At 43.2% G+C, this 12,475-nt stretch overlaps 1 protein-coding gene across 6 annotated transcripts in view; it reads right to left on the bottom strand.

Annotated features, from left to right (window-relative positions):
• LOC147111928 (protein furry homolog) overlaps positions 1 to 12,475 on the bottom strand; it is a 486,257-nt gene that overhangs the window by 22,743 nt on the left and 451,039 nt on the right. For 3 of the 6 annotated variants that reach the window (XM_085999321.1, XM_085999323.1, XM_085999326.1), the window contains 3 exons: positions 12,246 to 12,329; positions 10,655 to 10,672; positions 4,181 to 4,291 (listed from right to left, as the gene is read on the bottom strand). In XM_085999321.1, the coding sequence (XP_085855447.1) occupies positions 4,181 to 4,291; positions 10,655 to 10,672; positions 12,246 to 12,329 (213 nt within the window). The remainder of the gene's footprint in view (positions 1 to 4,180; positions 4,292 to 10,654; positions 10,673 to 12,245; positions 12,330 to 12,475) is intronic. The other 3 variants (XM_085999325.1, XM_085999322.1, XM_085999324.1) reach the window with 1 other exon arrangement.

Here is a 12,475-nt window from a genome sequence, read left to right as displayed (position 1 = left end):
AGCTCTGAGATGCAGAGGGATCTGGGTGTCCTAGTGCATGAATTGCAAAAGGTTAGTATGCAGGTACAGCAAGTAATTAGGAAAGCTAATAGAATGTTATTGTTTATTGCGATGGGAATTGAATACAAAATGTGAAGAGAAAAAGATTGGTGAAGTCAAGCGTAGGTCCCTTGCAGTCAGAATCAGGGGAATTTATAATGGGGAACAAAGAAATGGCAGACCAATTAAATACATACTTTGGTTCTGTCTTCACAAAGGAGGACACAAATAACCTCCCAGAGATGTCGGGGAACATAGGGTCTAATGAGAGGGAGGAATTGAATGAAATCAGTATTGGTAGGGAAATGGTGTTAGGGAAATTGATGGGATTGAAGGCCGCTAAATCCCCAGGGCCTGATAATCTACATCCTAGAGTACTTAAGGAAGTGGCCCTAGAAATAGTAGATGCATTGCTGGTCATTTTCCAAAATTCTATAGACTCTGGAACAGTTCCCATGGATTGGAGGACAGCTAATGTAACCCCACTATTTAAAAAAGGTGGTAGAGAGAAAACAGGGAATTATAGACCGGTAAGTCTGACATCGGTAGTGGGGAAAATGCTAGAGTCCATTATAAAAGATGTAACTTGGAAATCAGTGACAGGATCGGACAAAGTCAACATGGATTTACAAAAAGGAAATCATGCTTGACTAATCTACTGGAATTTTTTGAGGATGTAACTGGTAGAATAGATAAGAGAGAACCAGTGGATGTGGTGTATTTGGACTTTCAGAAGGCTTTCGATAAGGTCCCTCATAAGAGATTAGCATGCAAAGTTAAAGCACATGGGATTGGGGGTAAGGTACTTGGATAGAGAACTGGTTGGTAGACAGGAAGCAAAGAGTTGGAATAAACGGGTCTTTTTCTGAGTGACAGGCAGTGACTAGTGGGGTACCGCAGGGATCGGTGCTAGGACCCCAGCTATTCACAATATATATAAATGATCTAGACGAGGGAACTAGATGTAATATCTCCAAGTTTGCAAACGACACAAAGTTGGGTGGGCGTGTGTGCTGTGAGGAGAATGCAGAGAAACTCCAGTATGATTTGGACAGGTTGGGTGATTGGGCAGATGCATGGCAAATGCAGTATAATGTGGATAAATGCGAGGTTATCCACTTCGGTGGCAAAAACAGGAAGACAGATTATTATCTGAACGGCAATAGATTGGGAAAAGGGGAAGTGCAACGAGACCCGAGTGTCCTTGTGCACCAGTCGCTGAAGGTAAGCATGCAGGTGCAGCAGGCGGTTAAGAAGGCAAATGGTATGTTGGCCTTCATAGCGAGAGGATTCGAGTACAGGAGCAATGATGTCTTGCTGCAGCTGTACAGGGCCTTGGTGAGACCACATCTTGAGTATTGTGTGCAGTTTTGGTCGCCTTATCTGAGGAAGGATGTTGTTGCCATGGAGAGAGTGCAGCGAAGATTCACCAGACTGATACCTGGGATGGCAGGAATGATGTATGAGGAGAGATTGGGTCGATTAGGCTTATATTCGCTAGAGTTTAGAAGAATGAGAGGGGATCTCATTGAAACTTATAAAATTCTAACAGGACTAGACAGACTAGATGCAGGAAGAATGTTCCCGATGGCGGGGGAGTCCAGAACCAGGGGTCACAGTCTAAGGATAAGGGGTAAGCCATTTAGGACTGAGATGAGGAGGAATTTCTTCACCCAGGGAGTGGTGAACCTGTGGAATTCTCTACCACAAAAGGCAGTTGAGGCCAATTCATTAAATATATTCAAGAAGGAGTTAGATATATTTCTTAAGGCTAAAGGGATATGGGGAGAAAGCAGGGACAGGGTACTGAATTTGGATGATCAGCCATGATCTCATTAAATGGCGGAACAGGCTCGGGGGCCAAATGGCCTACTCCTGCTTCTATCTTCTATGTTTCTATGTAAAAGTAGGGAGGTTATGTTTCAGTTATACAGGGCATTGGTGAGACCAATCTGGAATACTGTGTACAGTATTGGTCTCCTTATTTAAGGAAGGATGTAAATGCGTTGGAAGCAGTTCAGAGAAGGTTTTACTAGACTAATACCTGGAATGGGCGGGTTGTCTTAAGAGGAAAGGTTGGACAGGCTAGGCTTGTATCCGCTGGAGTTTAGAAGAGTAAGAGGTGACTTGATTGAAACATATAAGATCCTGAGGGGTCTTGACAGGGTGGATGTGGAGAGGATGTTTCCTCTTGTGGGAGAATCTAGAACTAGGGGTCACTGTTTAAAAATAAGGGGTCACCCATTTAAAGACAGAGGTGAGGAGAATTTTTTCTCACAGAGGGTTGTGAGTCTTTGGAACTCTCTTCCTCAGAGGGCGGTGGAAGCAGAGTCTTTGAATTTTTTTAAGGCAGAGGTAGATAGATTCTTGATAAGAGGGCGAAAGGTTACCGGGGGTAGGCGGGAATGTGGAGTAATCAGATCAGCCATGATCTTATTGAATGGCGGAGCAGGCTCGAGGAGCCGAGTGGCCTACTCCTGCTCCTAATTCGTATGTTCGTATGTCCCATTGATGGCAGTAGCAGCCTGAAATATTGACTGCTTTGTACTGTAAGGACTGTCCTGAAGTCTGTTAATGTTATACTGCTATTGATTTCTCTTTATATTGTAAATAATAGTAATCTTTAGCTTTTGCTTGTTAAGTAAGGAAGTATAAGTCAATTTAGATGCAGTGACCACTGAACTGTTGAATTCAGACTGACCTTGATGCAATGGTTAGTTTAGTCACTCCAGTAAGCCTAATTAAAAGACATTCCCGTGCAAAGTGATGAATATATTTCAGAGAACTTGAAGTAATTGATAAGAAGTTGTGCAAAAAGGAAACATCTACGAATGCATCATCCTTTTTAGAAGCAGGAGACTGGTATGGAATGGTACAGACTTATAATTAGAAGGTTCACTTGGTAGAATGGCAATTATATGTAACAAAGAATGAAACTGCTGATATGAGTTGTATCGGTCTACGGAAAAATAACTCATTAAAACTAAAGTTATTGATAAGGGACAAGCTCATTAAAATTCTCCATATATGGAGTTGTATTATGTAATGTAGAAACATGTGGATTGTCATGTAGGGTGGGTAAGAAAAAGGTATAAAAAGTGGCTGTTGGAACAGTTACATAGGATTCAATAAGGTCTGATCAACCTGTATACCGAACTCGGAACTGTGATGGGGTTGAGTCCCTGACTAAACCTGCAAAGATTTGTCGCAAGTACTACTTTTAAGTGTATGTTTAAGTACTGCTTACTTACTTAATCTGTGACACCTGATATTTAATGCTTATGAACCCTTTAGATTAACAGTACCAATACCTCTCCCACACCACACCCCAGCTCAGCCCCTGCAGAATGTAGCATCTGTTACAGAGCTAAGGACTCAAGGAATTCAAATATTTGAGGTATGCACATGTGCAGAGTGACTTGCAGGTACGTGCGAGAGCACTGTTTTTTAAAGAGCTGTTGGGAAATAGGTCTTTTGTTGTCCCATTTTTAATGAAGGAAATTACTCTGCAGCAAGCTAAAATTAGACAGTCCAGTTCAAGAATTGATGAGTGGTCAACGCACTTGGCCTGTGTTAATTTCCCTCACATGGTCATTTATTTTCAATAGCAAGGTAGAATACCTAGTGGTTAATTTAGTTAGAAAAAAAATTCATTTTTAAATTTGTAATATTCCAGTGCATTATAGCAGCAACTTGTTGTGGTGTAAAGAGATAAGATATCATGCCCACAATTCCCCATATAAATACAGTCTGAGTCAGGTTCTAGGCTAAATGGAAGCTGTGCACTTAGCTGCAGGGAGGGAGATAAAATCAGGGAATCATCACATGCCATTCTTGTGCCCATTCTAGTGGATGATTCAAGAGTAGCACTCGCACTGCCTTAGCAGCAAGTCATTTGTCCACCCTCTGGGGTGTTTTTTGTTGTTGAGAGATCCAAAGGGGAAAGAAACAATAAAATAACAAAAAAAGGGGAAAATATAATTTAGTAGTTTTGAACCACAAACAAATCACGATCAACTATTGCAGTCAAAATAACAAACTCCCATATAAGACCATTAGCTATTAAATGCTAAACTATTACATTACACGTATCATACTCTAATATTTAGTCTAGTGTCAATCACAATGGAACTTATTTTACCTCTGGCATTGAGCTGACAACATGGATCTGTCCAATTAGTTTATAGTAGGACTGAAAGAGCAGCAGCAGCTGAAAGTGGAGCTTGTAGAGTCTTTGACACAATTCAAGTTGCTGTGAGGGGTAAAGAAATCAGACAAATGGTTTAAAACAAGCATCAATAACATTGGGAACAATATTTCTTTCCAGTTCTGTAAATACTTAGCCACTAAACAAAGTAGAAAGAAAGTTATAAAATAGAGATTATGTACCATCTAAAAGTGATTAATTTTGCTAGATACGATTACATATCTATGCAAAAGTTGTCCATTACTGCAATGCAGTGCTTACCCATCACTTAATACTCTCTTCCTAAGGGCAGGAATTAAAATAAGTAAATTATTAAAAAATGCACTATATTTTTTAAAGACTGTATTCAATTCTTTATTGGGAAGTTACTTTTCCAGAGAATATATTGTTATTAACTAGAATGAAAGAGGTGTAATTTGATACCTCTAATTTGGAAAAAATTACCAGGAACAATTTTCTTCCAAGTAAAATAACTGCTTTTATAAATGATTTTTTTCAGTCCTTTGAAATCCTTTCTCTCCCTAATTTATTTTAATGTAAGTAACTCAGTTCCCCTGAATATCTAATATAGAATAAACCTTATTACACTGCATTCCACAAGTAGGTGAAGTTAGGAGTTTTGAAGCTTCTGGCTCTGAGAACTATTACCTTTGAACAACTCAGAAGTATTCACTATCTGTTCCGACCAATGTAGAGTTATAAGCCATTGCTTGTAATTATTTGTTTATCGGTGTTTTCTTCTAAACTAATGTTTCATACATATGCATTTTGCTATTAACATGAAATTCTAAAAGCTTTGGCTAAATCAAATACATAAAAGTCGTTGGGCTAAAAATTCAGTTTGGGGCGCCCAGCTCGCCTGGGCGCCGGAATTACCGCTGCGCGCTGCGCCATCGGGATATTCAGTTTCAGCACCCCAAATGGAAGCCGGCCATTAAACAAGGCTTTAGGCGCCCCGCTTGGGGCGCTGAAACTGAATTTCGGCGCGCAAAGTGCCGCAGCGCCACCCGCTGCGGCACGGCAGGTTGCGGTACTGCAGGCCTTCCTCCCACTGTTAAGGGGGAGGTGCCTGCAACAGCGCGATCCCCGCTCGCGAGTGCCGGCAAATGAGCCCGGCACCAAGGAGAAGTGCCGGGCTCTCGGGAAACAGCCGGCAATGCCGCGGGGGGTGGGGGGGGGGGGGGTGTAGGAGGCCGGGGACGGAGGTGCGGGCAGGCGGCCGCCGAAAAACTGGCCGGCCGCACCTCCACCTTAACTCGCCCCACTACCGCCACAGGTAGGCCCCTGTGTACCGGTCGCTATTTGCGGCCGGCGCGGAAGAGGCGGCTGCGACCTAATATGGCGCTCGGGGCGGTAGCGGGGCGCTGCGCACACCGATGACGTCATCGGTGGCGGCGCAGCGCTACAGGCTAACGCCACTATTAGCGCCCCGCTAAATATCGCGGTGGTTGTGGCCAGAGGCGCAAAAGCCCTCTTTGGGCGCAAACTGGTGGCGCAGGCCACTGAATTTCTAGGCCATTGTGCTTTAAAAGCCATTCACTGTGCAAAGCCCTCGAGATGTTTCAATGTGATAAGGCATTACATAAATACAAATTTCACTTAGTTAAATGCCATTCAAAACTGTTTGAAATATCAACATTTTTGAAGCTGTTTTTGATGAATATACATTGAAAAAATCTCTGCAGAAATTAAGGATAGATGGTAATCTGTCAATGGCATTCTGTGTAGGACTTATTCTTTTCAAATATAATACATTGAGTTTGCTTTATTAAAATTGTACAACAAAACAAGTGCACTGCAAATGAAGAAAAGGTAATGCATTGTTTTATCTTTTGGCAAGATTCAGAATTTTACACTGTGCATTTTCTTCAGTTTTATTAAAAATGTTAATGTTTATATATTTATACTTTTGTTCTTCATTATTTCTTTAGTTTTAAACGTAACAGGATTTTATCATTATAGCTACCATAAAACTTTGCGCATATGTTCCACTATTAGCCTGTAACCTCAGGTAATTTTTATGCTGGTCCAATCTGTACATCAAACTCCAAAGTGATCTGGGATGATCTGGCAGCAGAATATCATACTCTAGAATCCATGTTTTAATGTTTGGAAGACAACAGGGGAGCTGGTCTCCATCAAAATGAGAGACTCATATTGCTGATCTTTGAGGGGAAGGAGTTCAGATAAATTTATCAAGACCAAAAATTCTGTGTCTTTCTGGCAGAAGGAACTCAAACTAGACCAAGATCTGGATATGCTGGGTGCTGAACGCCCCTGGCAGTTTTTGTGGGGTATTGTTAGGAACAGAGTCTCCACCCACCCCAAATAATGCCAGTGGCATAAGAGAGGCTCCCAGGCCAAGAGTTTCCTCACCTTGGTCTGGTGAGACATGGATGTGTTAGTAAGCTAAGTGAGATTATGGGGTCGATTTTAACTCGGGTGCGGGGAATTGTTGGGTTCCCCAAATTTGGTGTTTCCCACATGAATCTAAATGGGTGTGTGAGATTGATGCAATTTTAACTCAATTGGCCAATTGATTTCCAACGTGTGGGAACCCTTGGCAAATGAGTATTTCCAGTCAGAAAGTCGCATAATATGATGTCATTATTGCTGCTGCATTTAGGGTCTGCAACAAGCCTTGCTTCTTCTGCAGGCTGCCAACCTTTTGGCATTTGCTGATACACTGAGCTGGAAGCAGAATGGCAAGAGAAAGACCGAGGTCTGCACCCCGTTTTGACGACGTTGCCCTGCAGGCTTTAGTGGAGGGAGCAAGAGCTCACAAGGAGGTGCTCTTCCCTTCATCAGGGAGGAAGATGCCTCCCCAGCAGACAAAGGCTGCGTGGCTGCAAGTGGCAGAGGAGGTCAACTCCTTATCGGCTACCCGCAGAACCTGGATACAGTGCAGGAAGCGATTTCATGACCTTCAGCACACTGGAAAAGTGAGTATGAAGTTCCCATCACTCTCAATCTGATCTTCATTGCCTCTCCTCACCAGCACTCAGCTTTAGCAATCTCTTCCTCCACATCCCACTTGACACTGACATCCATGCACCCTTACGCATTCCCACTCTCTCTATGCTCACATTCACCTATTCGACTATGCAGCCCTCACACTCCCTATCACTCTGATGCTATGAAAACAACTGACAACACACAGGGAATGCCCTTGGTCTTGCCACATCACTCCATCTATGTCTCCTTCTAAGCATCTATGCTATGGATTCTCTACACTCACTCCTTCATCCTCACTCAAACTCCACTGTCTCCCTCAGTGCAGGAAAAGAGAGCTCACAATAAAAGAGAATGAGCGAGGACAGGTGGAGGGCCACCATCAGTAGCCCACCTCACCCCCTGGGAGGAGGCGGTCCTGGAGATCGTAGGACTGGAGGATGAGGCGCAAGTGGGGGACGGACAGACGGGTGCATCACAGCAAGCTGGTGACAGAATAGTTTTCCATCTCTCTCATTGACATTGCATGAGTCGCTGATAATGATTCTGAAGCTATAACAGATGGACCTATGATCATCTGCAATATGCAATGTGCATGTAACCTTGACCTCATCTCTAACTCTTTCCTTTACTCCCCCACAGGACCATCGAGAGCCCCCGTCCCCACTGTCCAGGAGGAAGAGCCTGAGCTTCCAGACTCCTCAGAGGAATCTGCAACCTCTGAGGGTGCAGCGTCAGCAGAATTTGGCGCACCCAGCACCAGCGCAGACACTCACACCTCGGTGGGACCTTCGGGACATAGAGTAGTGTTGTCACCTGGTATATCACAGCTCACAAGTGAGCATCAGCAGATTGTGGAGACAGGGACTGCAGTGGAGAGTGCTAGTCGGAGGGCGCAGGACTCTGCCAGCTCGGCTCAGCTGCATGTCGACCCTCTGCCTCTGGGTCCATCCATAAGATCAGCGGGGCTGGAACTCCAGGAACAGATGCAAGAGTCTCTGGCAGGTTTTGTCTCCAGGGTCGATGTGAGTGTGGAGCGAATGGAGGAGTCCATAGCGAACATGAGCAGAGCCTTTGTGGAGTCATTGGCGCATGAACGCATCACCATGGAAAGAATGGCAACCTCCATGGAGGAGATAAGTTGCCAGGAGTGCAGAAAACATGGTGAGTGTTCAGAATAGAGTGACATCTCTTGAGGGGCGATGGGCATCTATTGAACAGAAAAACCAGACCTTCATGGAAGTCCTTCTGAGTAGGACTGCCAGTGCAGATACGGGTCCCCATGGCCCCCTGATGTGCAGCAAGGTGCTCTCAAGCCACTTCCAAGCGCTGGCCCCTTCTGGCCTGTGCAGCTTCAGGTGGGTGAGCAACAGCCTGGCGCTCCTGTTGCTGCTGCTGTTGTTCCTGGTTCTGCTGGTGCCGCGGCTGGTGTTCGAGCTCATCTAATGCCCAGAAGGGAAGGAAATAAATGGCTCCCATGCTTCTGGTATATGCCTCCGTTGAGGAAGCGCTGAGTGAAGGTGGCAAGCGGGGTTTCCCAGGAGGTCACACTGGAGATGTGTGTGAGGCTCCAACCTTCCACAGGTGTGGTTAAGCCTGGTTAAAGTTGCCCCAGGCCTGAAACAACAAAGTCCTGCCACCTGCAAATGATGACTGATCAAATCTCCTCTTTAATGGTTGACCTGCAGCTGATAGTCAGCAAGCCAATAGTGCTCACGCCAGGTTTCACAGGCGTGATCCCCACCAGGCATGTTTTACGTGGGAAAAGGTTAAAAATGCAAGGGCCTGTTGAAATGGGATTATAAAGGCCAATTATTGCTGATTAAGGGCCTTAAAGACCAGTCCCGCCCGTTGGAGGCGGGACTGATTTGGGACCATCAGACACGCCTGGGTTAAAATGGCTCGGGGTCGGGAACCAGGCCCGGGGGGGGGGGTCCCGACCCCCAGTTTTTGTGATTTTAACCCCCCACACACCTCAAAGCCCGCCTCATGGCTGAGTTAAAATCGACCCCTATGTGTACCAGCCCGTGGCGAAAATGGGGCCTACCTGGGGTCCGGGCCTGGTTCCCAAACCACTGAAAAATTTTGGGTAAATTTTGGGGACAGGCAAGGCCTCTTTCCAGGGGAATGTTGGAGGGGGGGGGGGCGGGGAGGGGGAGAGGGGCGGAACATCCTAGACCAGATTTACCAACCTGTTCTAGTACCTGCTGCCATTATTTAATTTAGATGATCTCCCCATGAAACTTTGCTGGAACGCTGGAGTTCAGTGGCAGGCAGATCCTGGAAAAATCCCAGCCTGTATCGTTGCATCACTAATCATACTATTGCATATGTCAATTTGTCAGGATTGTAAGCCTATCATTTAAAAGGATAATGATGATCCTTTAAAAATCTCCCCCAATAATTTCCATGGGTTTCTCCCGACCAACCACTACAACTTTGGCAGAAGATCTGCCTCAATGCTGGAAAAATGGCATAAACGCCCTTTATGGTATTTCTCTGTGGTTTCTGGAGATCTTTTACTGAAGTTATGGTGGTCAATCAGGATGACCACTGCAGAAATTCAACCCCTTATGTTTTGGCTATATAAGCTGTAAATAGATCATGTAATGAATTTTTCATTCTAGGAATGCTAAATAATAAAAACAAATCCTTCTACAGACTGAAAAGGCTCTTCATAATTTTATGTATTTGGAATAACATTTTTAGAACAGAACTAACAATAAGCAATAAATAGTTGAATTACTTTAAAACTGAAAAATTATATTTTTGCAAGAATATGTTTAATAGTGCACATAAAATTCTGTAAACATCAGGAATTTGGAACCAGGTAAAAAGGGTGCAACTACGCCCAATTTTGGGGACCTCAAGGAAGCCTAAAAATCATTCAACCCGAAATTGGGTTGGGCCATTTATCAGGCATCCAGGACGATCGCCTAAAACAGGTGTTAGGCCCTTGCATATGCTAACGAGGAGCCAAATGCCTGTTTTAGGTCCCCTCTGAAAAATTGGGCTGCCCTGAGTAGAGGCGGCACAGGACGGCTCTGCTCAGGTTTTCTAGATGTGGTTGCGGCCTAGCCTGCAGCCGCCATCAGTAAAGCTTCTTTGTGCATTGAGTGTAATATTATTATTCCTGTCTTCCATGTTAAGGTTAACTTGATCAAAGCTATTATCATTCAAATAGGTGGAGAAAGAACTCTGACATTTTCTATTTCATAGCCATAAGGGTTTCTCCTCAATCTAGCTATTGTCATACTAATTAAAATTGGAGCTTGTATAATGAAATATTGTGAAGAAATCAAGCTGCGTCAGTACGAAAAACTGGAATAACTTTGAAGTAATTTATATCTATCCTGTTATATACAAAGAATGTCATTCATACTTGAGATGTGTATATGTTAGTAAGCAGAATTTAACAATCTAATAGTTAGAAAATATTCAAGAATTGTAACTTACTGCAAGGGATTCCATTTGCTACACAGCAAGCATGTCACAGGAGCAAAAAGCCAAGAAAACAGAGTATAGAAGATCATTGTAAAACATGCATTAAAGTGCACAGTTCCATACAAGGCATAACCACAGGAGTAATTATATTTGAAGGAAACAAGATTAGAACAGCTGCCAATCCAGCATGTTTTTTCCAGTCCAGAGTGATTTCAAATATATCTAAGTAAATGGGCACGTGCAATTATTTCAGTTTGCATCTGAATTGATTGTCTATTCGGAGATGAACATATGGTAGTTAATCAATTCTAGATTTTATGAAGGATTATTCAGTACATAAATTATACAAAGTAACTACAGTCTGGAAATTATTGAGTGATACCATCATATGAATGGTATGATAGTATCACTCAGGAAGAATAGAAAAACAGAATATTTTTTAAATGGTGAGAAACTATTAAATGTTGGTGTTCAGAGAGATTTATGTGTCCCCGTACAGGAAACACAGAAAGTTAGCATGCAGGTACAGCAAGCAATTAGGAAGGCAAATGGCATGTTGGCCTTTATTGCAAGGGGGTTAGAGTACAAGAGTAAGGAAGTCTTATTACAATTGTACAGGGCTTTGGTGAAACCATACCTGGAGTACTGTGCATAGTTTTGGTCTCTTTATCTGAAAAAGGACATACATGCAACAAAGGTTTACTCGATTGATCCCTGGGCTGAGAGGGTTGTCCTACGAGGAGAGATCGAGTAGATTTGGCCTATATTCTCTCGAGTTTAGAAGAATGAGAGGTGATCTCATTGAAACATATAAGATTCTGAGGTGGATTGACAGGGTAGATGCTGAGAGGTTGTTTCCCCTGGCTCTAGAGTCTAGGACTAGGGGGCATAGTCTCAAGGGCCATTTAAGACTGATGAGAAGGAATTTATTCACGCAGAGGGTTGTGAATCTTTGGAATTCTCTACCCGAAAGGGCTGTGGATACTGAGTCGTTAAGTATATTTAAGGCTAAGGTAGATAGATTTTTGGACTCTAGGGGAATCAAGGGATATGGGGATCAGGCGGGAAAGTGGAGTTGAGATCGAAGATCAGCCATGATCTTATTGAATGACAGAGCAGGCTCAAAAGGACCGTATGGCCTACTCCTAATTCTTATGTTCTTATATTCTAATGCTTAACATGCTACCAGAGGCCAGTGCATACTGGAAAATTAATTTCATTGAACAGAAAATCGCAGGGAATGCACCTGTGATTTTCTGATATGCGCTGGCTGTGTGTGAGGCCCTGCTGGTGGTGAGAGCATTGCAAAATTTACTCTATTGTACAAAAAGGTTTGATGGCCTTGAAGTAATTAGGCTCACAATATATCACTCAAATACAAATAGGATGGGTATTCTATGCACCAGGATTGACAATCCTTTTAGCCAGTGTATGCAATAAGGTAACAAATTCAAACTTGTTAAAATAGTAAGCAAATGCTCGGCTCACAAAAGCAAGAGTTGACAGATTCCCAAGTTTTAAGTTGCAATATAGAGAGTTGTGATAAATTATAAATCACATCATATTTAAACATAATTTTATTAAGATGCAAAGGAGTTTTTACCTTTTCCTCCGAGTCCCCTGGCTGGTTTGTAATCACTGTATCGCCCATACTTCCAGGAAATGATGCTTTACAGTTTGCCAGCCACTATTTTCAAAGAAAATGCAAATAGTATTTCAAAATAATATACTTTCTTGTGCCAAACAGACATCTTTATAAAATGCATATTAGAGCTAACAGAAACATAGCAATAAGATATAAAAACAGACTGGTGGGCCCCTACATTCTTCAGC

Source organism: Somniosus microcephalus, chromosome 10, assembly GCF_052327205.1.
Source record: "Somniosus microcephalus isolate GS21.2 chromosome 10, FLI_Smic_1.0, whole genome shotgun sequence".
Taxonomy (NCBI): Eukaryota; Metazoa; Chordata; class Chondrichthyes; order Squaliformes; family Somniosidae; genus Somniosus; species Somniosus microcephalus.
The sequence above is the reverse complement of the archived record's forward strand: the minus strand, read 5'-3'. Positions and strand labels throughout refer to the sequence as shown.